The sequence below is a fragment of the Haliaeetus albicilla genome, chromosome 23 (assembly GCF_947461875.1).
Source record: "Haliaeetus albicilla chromosome 23, bHalAlb1.1, whole genome shotgun sequence".
Taxonomy (NCBI): Eukaryota; Metazoa; Chordata; class Aves; order Accipitriformes; family Accipitridae; genus Haliaeetus; species Haliaeetus albicilla.
Window position 1 is genome coordinate 19700082 of NC_091505.1, and position 18260 is coordinate 19718341.

General features: G+C 36.0%; 1 protein-coding gene across 8 annotated transcripts in view; it reads right to left on the reverse strand.

Annotated features, from left to right (window-relative positions):
• The window catches only part of DIAPH2 (diaphanous related formin 2), a 266450-nt gene that overhangs the window by 78967 nt on the left and 169223 nt on the right, over positions 1–18260 (reverse strand). For all 8 annotated transcript variants that reach the window (XM_069811506.1, XM_069811508.1, XM_069811507.1 and 5 more), the window contains one exon: positions 7879–8014. In XM_069811506.1, coding sequence (XP_069667607.1) covers positions 7879–8014 — 136 coding nt within the window. The remainder of the gene's footprint in view (positions 1–7878; positions 8015–18260) is intronic.

Consider the following 18260-nt stretch of genomic DNA (forward strand, 5'->3'; position numbering starts at 1 on the left):
TTGACCTTGATATGTCACAGGATTTACCTGGAATCTACTGACTAGCTCTAGTGCAACCACAGAAAATTTCACTCAAAACAATAATTATTACAGAGTGTATCGTTACAAAAATACGGAAGATGGCAGAAACTACACAGTTTCAGAACTCATAATCTAGAGCCCAACCTTGAATATAAAATTCCTCATTAATATAGTTACCTGTTTTGTATACTGGTATAGACCAACTATTGGTTCTTGAACTTTTCTGCAAAGTTTCTAGTTGGTTGTTTTCTCGTTACTACAATATTTCATTGTCTAAAGAGATATTTTGGTTTTAGTTTTTGATGGTGCTCTGAAAATCATCTTTTATGTGGTAAAGTTGAACATTCTGTACTCTCATGACAAATGCTACTATATTACGGCTCTCACCTTATGTAATATGACACAGAATGATGTCTCTCTAGGTTTAAAATCTAAGTTTCCAGTCCTGCAAAGTCACACTTTTACCTTTATTACTCATCTGACAATGTCTAAAAAAACCCAGCCATACTTCTACTTTCTGCTTTCAACAAAAATGTATATTCTGGTTACAAATCCAGAAACAGACTCTTTGTTTCTGCTGCACATTTACAAGATGAAATGCAATATGTTTAGGATTTTTTAAATCTTCCACCAATAGATTGCACAACTCACCAATGACCAGCAATTTCAAGTTGGAAGTCTGAGTATCCAACTAACAAAGAACCACTGAAATCAACGCCATAACGTTTGAGTTAATTTAATTAGATCTCTACATTTGACAAGAAATAAGCTTTTATCATTAAGATAAGTGTCCTTTGATGCCTTACAGAACTTTTCCTTTTAAATACACATTGCCTTATCATCAGCCTTTTAAATTACCTTTAAGTACAATGATTGCATTGGGATACAAAACTGTGCTAACATTTGTAGAAGTGTTTTAACTTTTCATTATTCAATACTTCATATGGAAAATTATTAGTTAAGATCCATTATGATATATATTGGGAAATGATCATATTTAATTTATGAATTTAATTTTACATAGACTACTGTTAAGCAATTGGGGGGGGTGTTAATAGTATATAGTAAAAAAAAAGGCTCATCAGCATGATATTCTTTCCTACATAATTTCGGAAACTGCTCTTGTGAAGGCAGCATCTTAACAGTTCTATTAGAAATGAGATACTACAACCACAGAAAAATATAATCATTCCACTAAGACAGATTAGTCAGTGAAGTTGTCCCTTGTCCCGCCATAACAGTCAAATAAACTTCCATTTCACTATAGTTCTACATGCAATTTTCCTCCTTGCTATCTGCTTCCTGAACAAACCTTACACTAAAGAAGTTAGCTGATCAACTAATTTAATTATTTCAGAAATGCTTTTTAACACTGGAATTTCTACAAAATATATGAACGTAATGTTACATAACAATTACACTGAGAGAAACAATATTACAGGTATTTTCAAAATTAACAGTACCTGTTCTTTGAAGTAAGAATACTTTCTCCAAGGAAAAGGAAAGTTGAATTTACGTAGACAACTATCCAAAGTTACCACTTGTTACTGTTCAGTAAACAGTCCCCAAGAAACCTACTTTTAAGAGAAAAGAATCCAATTGTTCTGCCTTACTTCACCTGTAATTATCCCAACCTCAGATTTCAGAGAGTCTAATAATTTTTTTTTCCCCTGACAAATTACCTCATTAAATCAGTTTACTTGGAAGTTACCATATGCTATATTCATAAACAAACAAAAATTTTTCCATTGCCAAATTTTAAAAGGTGAGATTAAGCTTTAAGTTGTTGTTTCTTTCTAACTTCTTGTCCATGCTCACATCTATTTGCATTTCTCTTGAGCTGCTTTTGACCCATATTAATAGCATTTACAGTAATTTTTATATCCCCCACCATTCTCAAGATGGCTTCAAACTTCTGGATAAACAGATCTTAAAACATTTTGAGCAACTCATGAGAGAAAGAAAGAAAGAAAGAAAGAAAGAAGAAGAAAAATCAAACCTCATCCTGGTTGTATGGATGCTCACGTTTAAGCATAATGTAAACCTCTATCTAATTTTTTTCCATGAATACCGCATTTCAGGAAGAGTGCAGCATATTCAAACAGACCACTGACATCAGTATGAAAGAGAATGACTTCCCAAAGGAGTTGTAACACTTGCCTCATTGGCATCCAGCACCATAAACTAATAATCTGTAGAATGTAAATAAGCCCCAAGTTTTATCACTGCAGGTACCCCATGCAATCACTAGCCAATCTATAAATTCAAAGGATTAAGGCTAAGACACACTTACAAAATAATAGGTATTTCGTAAAAAACTTAGAATGGAGTTCTGTTCATGCTAAAGGACATAGAAGGGAGACATAACAATCAGCAAAGCACAAAATCATTAGAACACTGTAGCAGAAGTACCTTCTTGAATTGTATCCTGCCACAGTCAATATGAGCGTAACAACAATTCAAGGAAACACAACAGAATTATTGCTGATACTAGTACATACCAGCTTGAATAAATTGCATATGAATTCTTATGTAAGTGTACTTGAAAAGGGAAAGTAGGCATATCCATCAACCACTAGCACACAACTTCATTTCCATTATCTTCCTCTGCATTAGGGGAGAATGTTAATATGTCTTCAAAACAATTAATTCAATACTAATTGGGACTGAGGAAGCTCATTCTATCTTTTATCCTAATACTGGTAGTTAAAAGGTGATTTTAATTGCCATAGTAATCAGATATAATGAAGAGCAAAACTGTTTCTGATTAAATAACATTTGCATCAGAATTGCTGTTATATGCTTTTCAGCTCCTAGAAAGCTGTCTTGAGTTCTTTTTTTCTCTCTTTTGTTCAGATATGCACATGGAAGCAATGCTGCAAGAATTTTGCAGATGTTAAGTCAGATGGAAGTCATGAAAGACTATGTATAAATGTATCATAGCCCGGTCTGCTACAGCTCTCAAAAAATAGGAAACTGCTGAAAAACAGCTATAAAGAATGTTCTCTTTCCACAGAGCTAGTGAATGCTAAAGAAGAGAAGGGACTGTTAAGCCCTTTTCCTACAGAATTCCTCTCCCATCATGAGAAAGAATGGTTCATAATTCAGACTGTGAAATTTAAGACCTCTAGGTGTGTGGGTAAGTCACTTAAGTCTTTCTATTTCTCCATACTTCACTATGGAAACAGGCATACAGAAGTGCCTTACTAGTCCAGGAAATATAATGAACATTTGCATAAGTCTTACCAGACTGAAAAGAACACCAGGAAGGACCAAATATTCCCAAGCCCTACAGCTCCAATGGAGAAGGTGGAGCTGACCATCCACAGTAGTAGTGTTTGGAAGTAACAGAGTACAACAGTTGCCAGAATGTCTTGGTATGGTTTTGACCGCACCACAGATCACAGTGAGAGATGTTTAGGCACCACATAATGGGAAATACGTATTAATAGTAAGAATGTTTTAAAGGAAGGTTTTAATATCAAGCAAGAGATCTCCCTATGAACTGTTTTAAGGTGTAGTTTTAAATCAACAATATATGAAATACTTTTTCCCTAAGAACAGTTTAAAATTTATTCTGAAAAACATCATTGCAAATAAGAGTAGAATTCCGTGAGAGTATAAAAATTAACTTCTCTCAGCCAAATTCAACTAACTATAACAATTTTGATAAGTTTTTTTTATTTATAATTTTTAATCAGTCTTTAAACAAACACTTTTATATGGATATTAGTACCTTACACAAAACTGCTTGAGCATGTCACAGATAGGGAAAAATAGTGTTAAATGCTGAAAAGATTTCTCAGAAATTTCGAGGTGTTCTGTAAGTTGAGCATTACTTAATGCTTATCCATTACACTGCTTTTATACAAAGTCACAAAAGTTGCCTTTAACTCAAGCCATTACACAGCCTTTTCTGTCCAAAACATCTCATTTGTATCAACAATTTTATCCCAAATAATGCCAAATTCATTGACTACAAGTGAAGAAACAACTTCCAGCAGAACTGACTTCAAGATAAACCACTGGCTCAGAAGATCTTAGTCTCATTGAATATTTATTTTTGTTTAACTGAGAACCACTTAACCTTTCTGTAAGTATTACTGTGCTTATTTACAAAAAATAATGCACATTGATATAACGAAGTTTTCCTGAGGCAGAGAAGTGTACATGTTGGATAAGTTCCTACCGTAATTTTTTATTTGAGAAGGTGTATGTTGATTTTGTCAGCTATCAGCCCACTTTCAGTTTTGCACAAAAAAACTTGTATTTTGAAATGTGGACGTGTTTTTAGATTTAGAATTACTTAAGTTTGTATGATGCTGTCCAGTGTAAATCACTTCAAAGTTTATGGAGTTTATATGGAGTTGAGAGCTTTTCTTTATTTTTACATTCATCTTTACACATTTTGGAACGTTTAGCAGGATTTATATCAGTTTACACATAGTATTTCTGTGGCATCTCAGTTACACAAAGCACCAGAACACCAAACTGAGTAACCTGGTCTTCAAAATATTGGCAACTCTGAGGTTACTTCATAACTAGTTATTATACAGGACAGTTATTGATTCTGGCCACACCGCAGTTTTCTGCTCTCTCAGTTACACTAAGGAACAGATATTAATTGCAATATTTAATTAATTCTAATTAATTCTAATCTGGATTCTCCAGTGGCCACAAAAAAAAGCTGTAGCTGCGTAACCAGGTAACAGCAAAAAATACTTATTACAGAACTACACAGTAAAAGGCTGGAAAATGCAGGAACCCTATTGCTCTGACCTGAAAGGCTGTAGCAATGCATTAAAATTTTACTCTTGAAGATATAGCTAGAGAAATAACTGAAAGAAAGTTAGGTTAAAACACCCTTTGGGTGAAAATCACCTTGACAAAATGACAGCTTGAGAGGACATCTGCCTCCTTCCTCTAAGTCTTCTGTGTCACATTCACTTAGACAAATTTACAAACCATTTATATAAGCAGCAATGAGCATAAAGAAGTAGATGCATCAAGAAAAAAATAGTTACTTGGCAAAAACAGTTAATTGAGTATCAATGTCGTGGAATCCAGCAGGGATGGAGCTATCCCCCTTACCTCCTGCCACAGCAATAGATTTGTAATATGTGAAATGCATATTTCAATATATTTAAAAACTGGAAAAACTATTTTAGAAGTGTTAAACTGACTTTGTGTCACTGGTTTAGAAACATTAGTTATTTAAATGGCAGTTTCGGTGCATCTGGCCATGTACAGTTACTCACATATTTGCAGTTTCAGTAAAAAAGAAATAGAATGCAAAATTAAACTTCAGTTGTATCTGTTGATAGGAAAAGTCTTTCATGACGAAAAGCAAAATGCTGTCAGTATACTGATGCATCTCTGTGACTGCTAAGCATGGTCTACCCCTCATCTGCTTAAAAAATTAACAGATGTAGACAGGTATGCTCTCACTGATTGAGCTGAAGCAATTTAAGAAGGTGTAACTTCAAACTGTTAGCCCTTAAACAGAGACTAACTCACTGACAACAGTATCTAAGTGGGCTTCTCATACTTTTCAACAGCTAATAAAACATATTAGCTTACACTGTCTTAAGTGGTAGTTTAAATATCCTCTCTCAGTATGTCCTCCAGCACACTGGTAGAGGGGAGGGTGATGATGGGATGTTTAGGTGGTTCTTAACCCACTCACAGAAAAGTGCCTGTCCATATTACAAAGGACTTTCTTTTGTCTTGGGCTTAGAAAAGTCTCATTAGACATATCCATGAGCTTAACTTCACAAGATATAGGAAATGTATTTATGCATCACCTGTATTTGAATCTTATATTTTGTTCATAGTTAATCTGAAATTATTAGAAAAATCTTTACATGGTATGAAATTTAAGTTTGTCATCTATGCAAAGCAACAGAGTTGTTTACTAAAACTTATGCTACAGTATGTTCCATGCAGTTTCACTGCCACTTCAAGCAAGGCAAAGTGATGCACACAAACACACAAGAATTTTTAAGAGATTCTCACATAAATAATTTGTTTTCTATCATGGTATTCAAATTACAGTACATTAAGATAAATTAATTTTTAAAACTATGAATGCAAAGAATGAAGTATTGGGAACACTGATTTATCACAATCAGCAAATACAATAGCAAGTCTAATTTACGAATTCTTAAAATATAATTAATAGTACATATAAAGTGATAACAGAAGAAAGATTTTTCACTTGTAAATAAAACTTGTTCTCACTTTGCCCACTTCTTTGTGCAGATTGATATACGGGTTGCCCATTTTTACCAAATTTAAACTGTGAAATTACTGAGCAGAAAAAAAGCCACAAAGTTGTGCCATTTGCATACACATATCTATAAAGATAAAACACCACTACCTGCTGAAATCATTGTAAACATAATTCAGTCTGACAAAGTAATGCTTAAATAGATGATATATTTCTAAGATACATTGACACAAGTGTAACTGCAGGTTCTAGAGAAAGGTGGTTGCCAAAGGAAGGGGAGGTTGGCTGGCTAACATTCCTTGAGGGCTGGCTGTACACGCACAAGTCACAGATTTTCACTAGTGATGGGAAATTTACTGATATGCCAGAAATACTGGCATTCTAAATATACGTGACACAAAACGGTATCGTGAGTATTACGAGACAGTATTTCTGCACTACTGCATTATCAGTGATGGAAAGTCTGACCAGTACCTTGTCTTTTCATGGTTCTGTGTTCACCTCCACAGTCATCCTCTTACATGTTGGAGTGGGTTTGTTTGCCTGGTCTAGTGTTTTTCCAGTATTTTTCATCCTTGTATAAATTGACTTTACAGATGCTGTATATATGCCCTTGAAAGGCAGTGTTATTTCTAAATTTACCCTCCATTCGATCAATCTCCAGCATAGAACTATGTTAGTTTGTCATAATGATATGGTTTACTGCAACATCATCCTTACACAAAGTTAATATATCATCACATCTTCCATGAAGTTCATCATAACCAAAAAACAAACAGCACTTTTCCATGAGTATGTAGCTGTTAAGACTGTTCAGTGGATCAAAAGGCCAAGTGTCTTACAGCTGGGTCAGATTAGCAGATTAACACAAACTCATAGAAACTGAACAAAAAATTGCAGGCTCAAGTAATCTCTTGCACAATCCAATGTACAATTTTACCACCCTTACGTGCCTTCTGGAGTCAAAGAGGTAAGGAATGAAGCCTGTATTTTACAGCCTTCTGCAAATCTGCACAACATCAATATGAGGACCACCCGATTCCTCCTGCTTTCTTACCTTCCTCTCTCCTAGGGTAGCCTCATGCAAAATACAATATTCTCACAGCTGACAAGCTCAACACATTGCTTTTAATCATGCTGAAATGTCACTCTGTACTTAGGCATCAAGATCAACCAGATTTTCCAGCTCCTAATAGGACTGTTGGGAGAACATCCATTATAACATGGCGCCTCCAAGCCCAAAAAGAAAGACGTTAATTGCCATACTACCTTGATTATAGAGATGTTCACAGAATGAAATTAACAACAAAGCAAGTAAGATACTACTTCTTGGAAGTAAATCCATATGAAAAAGATCAACTGACTGCTACGAATGAAAACAAGCCAATAGTTCATAATAAAGCTCCTGGAAAGGAACATTACACATGTTAGGTGGCAGATACAGAATTACATGTTCCGGTAGGCTAAAACAAAACAGAATTTTCACAGAAAAAGTTAAGCTTTTTTTTTTTTCAGCTTTCAAAACAGACAGCAAGTATTCTTCATATTGATCAGGAATAGCCTTCAGTTTGTTACGCCTTACTTTCTTTTTCTTTTAACAAATCTCTCTACTAAAAATGATGCCTTACCTTTGTTCATATCAATCAACTGCTGCTTCTTCTTCTGTCGCTCCAGTTTCTCTCGTTCAGCCTTCTCTTTTGCCAATTTGGCTCTCTTCGTTTTCTCCTCCATTTCTCTTCTTTTGTTGTTTTCTTTTAACGCCTCCTGCATTAGATAAAATGAACATGGGTGTCCATATACTGAGGAAAACTAGAAAGAATAACAAAAATAACCTTGTTTGCACAGATACTGTATTTACGTCCAATGACAGGGAAAAAAACCAGGGACTGGCACTCAATACTTCAAGCATCTTCAAAAATCTTACGAGGCAACATAGCTTACCATACTATTTGTACACATTAGCATTATTAAATAATCAGAAGAGTGAAAAATGAAATAGCTTTGCATTTATGGCGAATGAAAAAGTTCCAAATTTTTCAGCAGCAACATGTTTTTTGGGGGGGTTTTGTGGTTTTTTTTTCTATTAAGACTCTAAGTCTTACTCAAACCTGCATCTTGCTGTTAGGAGGGATTAGGGGGGATGAAGCAAAGTTCCCACTATAATGGACTTCAATTACAAGTAATTGAAACTCAGTTACTAACATTTAAGCTACAATTCCTCAAATAGTTTTGTTGAAATAGCCAAAGCAGTCTGGATCATTTAAATACACAAAACACATCAAAAGTAATGGAAAACAGTTGAATTTATAGACTAAAACTCTAAAACTAAAGTCTCTGAGTCAACAGGTTACACAAACTACCAAACTAAAAACTACAAATGTAAGAGAACATCCCTGGATTAAAAAAAAAAAAACAAACAACAACAACCAAAAAACCAAACCAAACCAAACAACTACTTCCCACGACCTTGCCTCCATCACGTCTAAAAGATATCCTCCTTTTCCAAAGGAGGTTAATCTCAATTTCTTGCTGTGGTGGGTTGACCCTGGCTGGCTGCCAGACACCCACTGAGCCATTCTCTTGCTCACCCTCCTCAACAGGATGGGGAGAAAATAAGATGACAAGGTCATGGGTTGAGATGAAGACAGGGAGACTGCTCATCAATTACTGTCATGGGCAAAACACTCGGGAAATATTAATTTAATTTATTGCCAGTTAACATAGAGTTGGATGGTGAGAAACAAAGACAAAAAAGAAAACACCTCTCCCCCCTTCCTTCTCAGGATCAACTTCATTCCTTCATTCCCATCTCCTCTATACCCCAATCCCTCCACCTCGAGCAATGCAGCAGGGATGGAGGGGAATGGGGCATTGCGGTCAGTCCCTAACAGTTCCTCTCTGCCACTCCTTCCTCCTCATACTTTTCACCTGCTCCACCGTGGGTCCTTCCTGCAGGCTACAGTCCTTCAAGATAAACCTGATCCAGTGTGGGTCTTCTCCACCTCCTCCCTCTCCTTCCTCACAGGCCCTGGTGCTCCCAGAGCTGTTTCTTGTACATTTTCCCCCTCACTCCTCACTGCCACACAACATATTGCCCTTTCTTAAACATGTTTTTGCAGAGCCATCCAGAATCGGTTCTGGCACAGGGCAGCCCCGGCCTCTCCTCACAGAGGAAGCCCCTGCGGTCCCCCTCTGCCAGCACTCAGACACGTAAATCCATTACGCTTACTCATCACTTCTTTTCACAAATACCTTCCTAACTCCTTTTACACTGCCTGCTCTCTCAAAGAAGAGAAGCATTTGAATTCCCTTAAGTTGTTCCCCAAGATCCTAAATTTCTCCTTAGTTTTGCCTTCCCTAAGATTCATTTATTATGAAGAAATTCACTGAAATCCATCACGATGGGATTTCACCAAATGTCACAGATAGACATGATAAATGTTAGGGACAATTTTCTTATTTATATTCACAACAACTACAAATTTATTGCTCCCTTTCCTCTCCAACTCACAGTATACTAACAACCTCTACCTACAAGTACTGTTAGGTCTGGGCTTCAGGTGATTTGGGGAGTCGCAACACGTTATGTCTAACAAGTAGTAATAACAGTAAAGAAGATACTGGATCAAAAAATGTCCAGAATTAACAAGGCACGTGCTCATTAATGACGTTTCAGCTTAAAGAGCTGAACAGTCAATACTTACTAAGCACAGGGCATAAGATAAATGGTTTCCATGTCAAAGTTGACTTTATTTCCTACACAATTTAATCATGCCTTAAAAACTAAGAAAATCACATATGTTCACAAATACAAACAAAGATTTCTTTGTGGATGTCTTTGTAAATATCCAAGACAATGTATCAGTTAATATTCCACAAGTAAAATTTCCTTAAGAAATTTGGGGCAGACTTGTATTACACAGTTCTATGTATTCCTCAGAAATGACATTTCAAATGTTTATAAATGAAGATGACTATTCACCTTACTGTGTACATGCTAAGAAGAAACTATGGACAATGACTACCACTTCCAAAAGAAAATCCCATCTAAAGCACCTTTAAGCGTTAAGATTTATATAAATTATATCAGTATTTGGTAATCCAAGACTCCCAAATGCCTCCAAATACAGAATATTCACTCAAGCAAAGGTCAGCATATTTCAGTGTGCCTGCCTATGCCATTTTAAGTATTTACTGAGGTAAACTACTACATATAACCCCTTCCTTAATAGCTGATACTGTTTTGCAGCAATGCTGGATAGCACAGTTACCAGTGATGTTACTTGTGAACGCACTTGAAAATTGGACCAAGAACTGCATTTGCTGTACCATCACACAACCGATTGCACTGAGAAACACCTTTTCTTTCAGAAAAGAGAATAGAGAATTAAAGGAGAGAAATCAATGTTTTACCCTTTTTTGATTTTGGACAGTTCTGTCTCTGCACATTCAATCACACTTGACAGAGATTTCATTTTAGTGCAACTTCACAGGCTGTAATAAAAGTAAATGCCCACAATCTTATGAGAGAAAGCAAATAAGAAGTGTCATGGCTGAACTAGTAGCCCACTAGCCATTGACATACTATGATTAGATCATAGATTGTCACATTTTCTAACAGGAAGACTACAGTAGACTGAACTGAAGTTCTAAAGTTACTGTATCTGGAAATTCACTTTGAGACAGACTCTGTAAGTCCTAGCTGAAGGAAAACTATATGAAAATACAGATTGCAGTTCATAAAATACACTACCAATGATGATTCAAACAAGAGCCATTCAAAATGAAGCTTTAATCTTCCTGAAGAACAGTAAGATAACAAAATACTGATAACTGTGTGTGAGACTGTCTATCTTCATCTACCTACACCCATCCCTTCGCATACGTGTGTATCTACATACAAAACCAACCCCCCCATTCCAAGACATGCAGCACAGGAAGCACAAAGAGGTCAGATGGGCTTGTCCATTATTTCTTCAAAACGCACATTTCCCAGTATTTTATTTTTTTCCAGTATGTAAATGCTTTAGAGTATCTTCACATATAGTCTCTTTAGAGAGACTATAAAGGAAGAGTCGTAGACAGCAAGTAAAAACCCACTAAGCGCTAACCTGAAATACCAGACCTTTTTCCAAACAACCTGTTGCTACAACAGGTACAGGTTGCAGCAAAGGACCATTAACACCCAGCACCTTCTGCAGTGGTCATACTGGGCACTCTGCAAGGCAGGAGAGAGAAACCCCAGCGAGGCATCACACCAATACACCTCTGGGGCTTTTGGTCCCTAGATTGGCCATTTCAAAACGGAGTGCAGTGCTGCACACATACAGCTTCAGAAGCATTTTTCTAACAACATAAAAGGGTTACTCCGGAGAAAAACAAGTATCTTATCTGCTCTTAGCTTTGCTCCAGTACTCCAGTAACTGCTTGGTAACAGCTCCGGTATTTCTGATTGTTATTTAGTGAATTCTTTCATGCCATCCCCAATTCTCTTGAACCTCCTACCCACCCAAATAGTTTTATGTCACATTCCTTGAAATTTAGTATATCTTCTTTTCATCTACATACCAATTCAAAATGAATATTATGAAAAAAAGAACAAGGATGATCTATTTGAATCATCACCATTGTTTAGTGCATGCAATCCCTTTCCTTCATAAAGTATCTCAGAACCAAACCACCTGCAATGTACTTGTTTATTATTATTATTCTCCATCAGGCAGTCTGACTCTTAACCATTTCATATTTGTTATGTCATTTACTACTGTACATTTAGTCAGAGTTGGATGGAAGCCTGCAATAAATCATTTGCAAGAACATAGTCCCAGTTGTTTTCAAGTCATGTGCTGAAAGCGAAATAAATATATATTCCCCTGTATTTATAAACATACTTTGTATTTGAATTAATATTGCTAACAAATTTGATCATAGTTTTTCAAAGCTGATTGAAGATGACTGTAAATAAAGATAAAGACAATTTTGACTCAGATGTATAGTGCTTTCTACAGCATTTGCTCTGCCTGAATTATACCACCAAACCTTGCTGCAAAAGGTTATTTTTCTCTCTCGTGTGGCTTCAATTACTTCATTATTTACTATTTCCTTGCTTGCTAGACCTCCAGACTGTAGATGAGCCTAACAATTTCTAATACAAAGGTGACAAGATTCTGCACCTGCCTTACCACAGTGTTATTTGGGGCCCACCAATCTAAAGTTAAGCCTAAAGTTAAAAATAATCTAGACATCATCTCCCACTTTCACATCTCTTCTCTTTGGCATACTTTTATACTCCTCTATACCTATTCTCTTCCAAACTCCGGAGTTTTACCGGACTTCTTTTAATACAGAACAGTGTTATTTCAGGTTACCAGGTTATTTTTGAGTATCGAATGCCAGTGATATCCTTTCTGTGTAGGTTTGCAGGCTAAATTGCCTAAAAAGATAGAGATCAGTTTGAATATTGAAAAAAATAGCTCTGTAATTGGCATTGCTTTTAAAAGAGGAAAAAAATAATCAGCAGTTTCGTTACTACAGCATAGCTCAAGAGTGACAAAAGTACATACCAGTGTCCATAAGTATACACTACACAACTATACTTATTCCCTAATTAAGGGATAAAACCAAACTAATATAACAGTTACAAATCAGATAAATGTCACAAAGCAAGAAGCAATCTACAGTTAAGAAAAAAAGCCTTCCCAACAGCTTTGGAAAACATTTTGAAAAGCATTCATCTAGATACTGTCTTTTCAAAACACGTAAGTGCATGCAAAAACTGAAATAATTTTCAAGTGAATCTCGACAAACAGAAATATTTTAATGCATACAACCTCTTTTTTTGATGTGCTATTCATAACCCTCCGTATTTTTGGTTGGTGCATAAAAATATACAGTTTTTCTAATTCAATTGCAAATCAAAAGTTAGAGAAAGTTTGAGTGTGATTTTTTGTGGGTTTTGTTTAAATAAAAACAAAACCAAATTATCGTCTCTCCTAGCAGAGAAACAGATTCAGCAAGGAATATCATCTCTTGTTAAGGGAGCTAGTTGAAGGGGCACGTAGCTTGATGTTCCCCCTTGTGTTTGTTAGGATTTACTGAAGTAAGGCTCTTGTACTCAGGACTGCCAGTTTATAGCTTGGCTTCCTTAAGAAGCAAATAAAAAATTAATGTATCTCTTGCATTCTGTATATATCTTAAGTTTTGACAGACAAACAGATATTCACACACCAACATGGTTGTAAATAGCCTCTCAAAGGTAAATTATTAAAAACAAGAAGAAAGAAAACAAACTGTAACACACAAATCTCCTTGGATATTAGAGATGCAGTTGGCTACAAAGCAGTCATGCACCAATAATGAAGGCTGCCTGTGATCCCTCAGGCCTTCCCTAAATTTGCCTTGCAACTGCAAATATGTGAACTGAAGTTCCAGGGGGAAAAAAGAAAATTAAAAAAAAAAAATAAAATCTTTTTCAGTCATAACTCATTAGGAACAACAAACTCAGATTAACTGGAAGTTAATCTACAGAAACAGAGAGAGTTAAAATACAGCAGATTGAGCAATCAGTTTACATGTAAAAGAAAGATCTTTCATGAGTATTCCTTGGAGGATAACATATTCAAATACATTGTTATCCTTATGAAAATAATGGAAAAGAGATGCAATGAGCTGGTATTAAACAAGGGCAGACAAATTTAATTTCCTGATGGGTGGTCATGAAACACTAAGTAGAAAAGATTACGTTTGAGATACTGCCCCATGGTTCATGCATCAGGGCCATCACATCTGACATGAAATGTCTTTGGCATGCCATTACAGATTAATATTTTTGGCAAGTATAGCTGCTGTTGTACATTCAGGTAGGGAGAAGGGTTTTGCTGTCGGCTTATCAGCTGTGTTGCAAAAACACTTAAAACTGTCTAGCAGTGTAAGGTGGAAGAGGTTTTCACGTGTTTACTGAACCAAATTTAAGGCTACCAATGAAAAACTATATTGTATGTCTTAATTACTTAACAGTATACGTTTGAATAATTACTAAGTAGCTCTCAAGTGGACAGATTTGGGACTGTTTTTAATATCACCTTTAAATCAGTATTTGGATACCAGAATAAACATGCATGCCTAATTCAGATTATTCCTGAAAGAGACAGAGCACTGAAATACACACACACTAACAAAACTGTATTATTGTCATTACAAAAAAAAAAATTTAAAAACCCAGCAAAACAAATGTTAGCTGTTTTGGGTACGATCTGAGAAGAGAAACCAAGGCCCACAGCAGATGAATTATTGTTTTATTCAAAAAGTGATCCTTCCGAATTCAGGAAGAGACAAATCAATAGGTTGGCACGTGAAGCCTTGCATCATCATGCAAGCACAACCCTTTAGATTCTTTAACAATAATTTACTCTTTCTAAGGTAAATCTGTAAAAACTGTTCCCACAAAAGCCTAAATCCAGAAGAAAAAGTGATTTTTTTATTATTTTTTAACAGCAGGACCTCAAATATGATGTGTTGAAAGGTTTCAAAGTTTCTGGCTAGAAATTCTCAATAAAATTTAATAGAGGTGGTGAGAATTACACACAATAAAAGTGTTAATTGATATAAAGTGTTTAAATAACAAAATAAAACTGCTTGAGTTTGAAAGATTTTGCATGCTTCCTTCAAGACAGGGCTGACAGACTATCAGAAGAAAGCATTCTAGAGGTTGTGTGGCATTACACTCCAAAGAAATGATAAATGTGAAAAAAACCCAACACTGAAAGGGTATGCTTATTCCTCTGCATTTTTTCCTCGATGTCTCTTACACCTTCCACTTCATGCTTCGTATTATATTTTGACAGGATAATCCAATTCTATTAGCTTGCTTTGGATTTTCCTAAACGTGATAAGCAAGCAAATATGAACTTAAGGAAGTGAATGAGCTATAATTTACTACAACATCAGCAAACTAATTGAAGATGCAATAATGCAGTGATCAATCTGAAATCACAATTAAGACAAACATGGATTCAAATTATCAAATTATCTTAATATGATATATGAACAAACAGAATGATGAGGCTAAGACTATATGAAACACCCTTGTGGAGATTTTAGAGATAAGTCAGATTGCTTCTAAATCATGACAGCTTTTTAGAAATATGTTAGGTGCAGAGGTAAGCATCTGTAGTCTGTAAGCATCTTCTATGGAAGGGTCTCTTTTAGACTTAGAATCTTGCCAAAGGGAGTCACTTAGAGCAGGTAATGAAGTCTACTGGTTTACAAGAGTTTTTCAACGTCTGGGTTAGATTCACAGCTTAAGTATTGCAATAGTCAAAATCCCAAACTATGTCTGGTTGCCAGAGTGGAATGAGGATTTTGAATCCTCATTTAAATAGTATAAACTTCCAAGATAATGCCTGGGAATAATGACATTACTCAGTTGGATTTGCCGACATCAACACTGAATGAAAAGTCTGTTTATCAAATGGAAAATTCTAAAGAAAGGTTTTTAATCCTGTTCCTTTTCATAGAATCATAGAACCATTTAGGTTGGAAAAGACCTTTAAGGTCATCGAGTCCAACCGTCAACCTTGCCCACTAAACCATGTCCTGAAGTGCCTCGTATATGCGCTTTTTTAATACCTCCAGGGATGGTGACTGTCCTGGTTTCAGCTGGGATGTAGTTAACTGTCTTCCTAGTAGCTGGTACAGTGCGGTGTTTTGAGTTCAGTATGTGAAGAATGTTGATAACACTGATGTTTTCAGTTGTTGCTCAGTAGTGTTTAGACTACAGTCAAGGATTTTTCAGCTTCTCATGCCCAGCCAGGGCACCTGACCCAAACTGGCCAACAGTGTATTCCATACCATGGGACGTCCCATCTAGTTTAGGAACTGGGAAGTGGGGGGGGGAGGGATTCGCCGCTGGGGGACTGGCTGGGTGTCGGTCGGCGGGTGGTGAGCAATTGCCCTGCGCATCATTTGTACATTTCAATCCTTTTATTACTACTGTTGTCATTTTATTAGTGTTATCATTATCATTATTAGTCTCTTCTTTTCTGTTCTATTAAATCGTTCTTATCTCAACCCAGGAGTTTTACTTCTTTTCCTGATTTTCTCCCCCATCCCACTGGATGGGGGGGGAGTGAGTGAGCGGCTGCGTGGTGCTTAGTTGCTGGCTGGGGTTAAACCACGACAGTGACTCAACCACTTCCCTGGGCAGCTTGTTCCAATGTGTGACAACCCTTTCAGTAAAGAAATTTTTCCTAATATCCAATCTAAACCTCCCCTGGCGCAACTTCAGGTCATTTCCTCTCATCCTATCACCAGCCACAGAGGTTAGGTTAGGAAACTTAACTTCATAGTTTCCTCTAGGCCATGTTTTCCCGTATTACTTCCGAAAATATTACTTAATCAAAGGCATCACTACTACCATGAAATACGACATATGACATCTGTTGCTTTTACCCCGTCCACAGGGGCAACCATGTCATCACAGAAACAAGTTAGACTTCTCAGAAACAAATCCTAACCCCATCTATGCCGCCTGTTATTTCTACACTTGCCTACCTTTAAAAGCTTGCAAATGCAGTATACTGTAATTCAGTTTAATTTCTTTTATTATTATTTATTTTTACATATTTTTTATATCTTCCAAGAGAAATGTCATCCTTACCTTTTATATCATGAATAGAGTAGCTACTTATCTAGCAGTACTAACAGCTTGTTAGTAAAGTTGATGAGTTACCACTCCTATGTGAATTCTTTGCTTCTGATTCTATGTCGTGGAAACCAGGACATTCCATTACATATAAACTTCACTAGCCTACACCTAATTCCTAATTTATTCAATATCATGACTAAAAAAAAATAATAATTGTTCTCAGCACTAGCTGGATGTATACACTCAGATGAGAATTTAGAGAGTTTAAAAAAGGGTCTTTGTGTGGGTTATTGAGGCGGGGGGGAGGAAGGGCTTGCTATACACTGCCTGTTAATAAGAACAATGTTTCACTTTTGATACTACCTCTTGGGAAATTTCGCTAGAGAAAATACTTCTTGCTCATTATTCTTTATTTTTTCATAGCTTCCTGCTACCTAGAAACTGTTATCTTTCAGACTACATTAAAGAACTGTTACTTTTTAAGCAGAAGGGAGAAACTGTATTCCCAGACAAATAACCGGGGAGAACAATGAATAAATACAGCCTTTCTTTTAATCCACTCCTGAATTACAAACTCAATTTATGAGTTTGAAAGCTGGGAAGTTAGCTTGACTATGTGTTGCATTTCATAGTAAATCATAAATTTATTATGTATTAATTTACGTATTGTATATTCATTGATTTATATTATTGTAGCCAATGACCTGCTGCATTCAAGCGACGTATCAAAAAAGCCACAGAAAAAACCATTCCTGAGTCATGGAGCTTGAAATTTACTTTGAAGCAAGTTATAAGCAAACAAATATTAGAAAGAAGAAAAGGTCTTACAGGTACATTTATACTCAAGATGCTGAATCCACTGTGGTGAAAGCTTTTTCGTTTGAAAGCAAAATATCAAATGTTTTGTTTCCTGCCTGGTTACAGGGCATCAATCATATAAAATCTTGAAAGACCAGGGTAGTCATCACCCAATAAAAGTGGTTAGTTTACTGAACATCTAATATGTCTTATAATTTTGGGGAACTTTTCACTTTCTGGATCTTGTATGGCAGAGATACTGTAAAAGATCCCAGCCACACAGTAATCATCAATCAATAGTCTGTGTTGATACAAAAGGGCAGTTTATTTCACAGGTCTTTTACAAGAACCCATCTCTCATACTGGCAGTTGATGAGTTACATCTGCCTAAATATTTTCTTACACTAGAATACAATCCTTTTTCCCTCAGTACATTTATAATGTAATTTAAAGACTTAATTCCTTATTCAAAGAGCTGCATTTACACAAACGCAAGGGAAGCAGTCACCACTGATAAAACTGTCTACTGGATATAAAAAAAAAAAAAAAAAAATCACTTCACTGAAG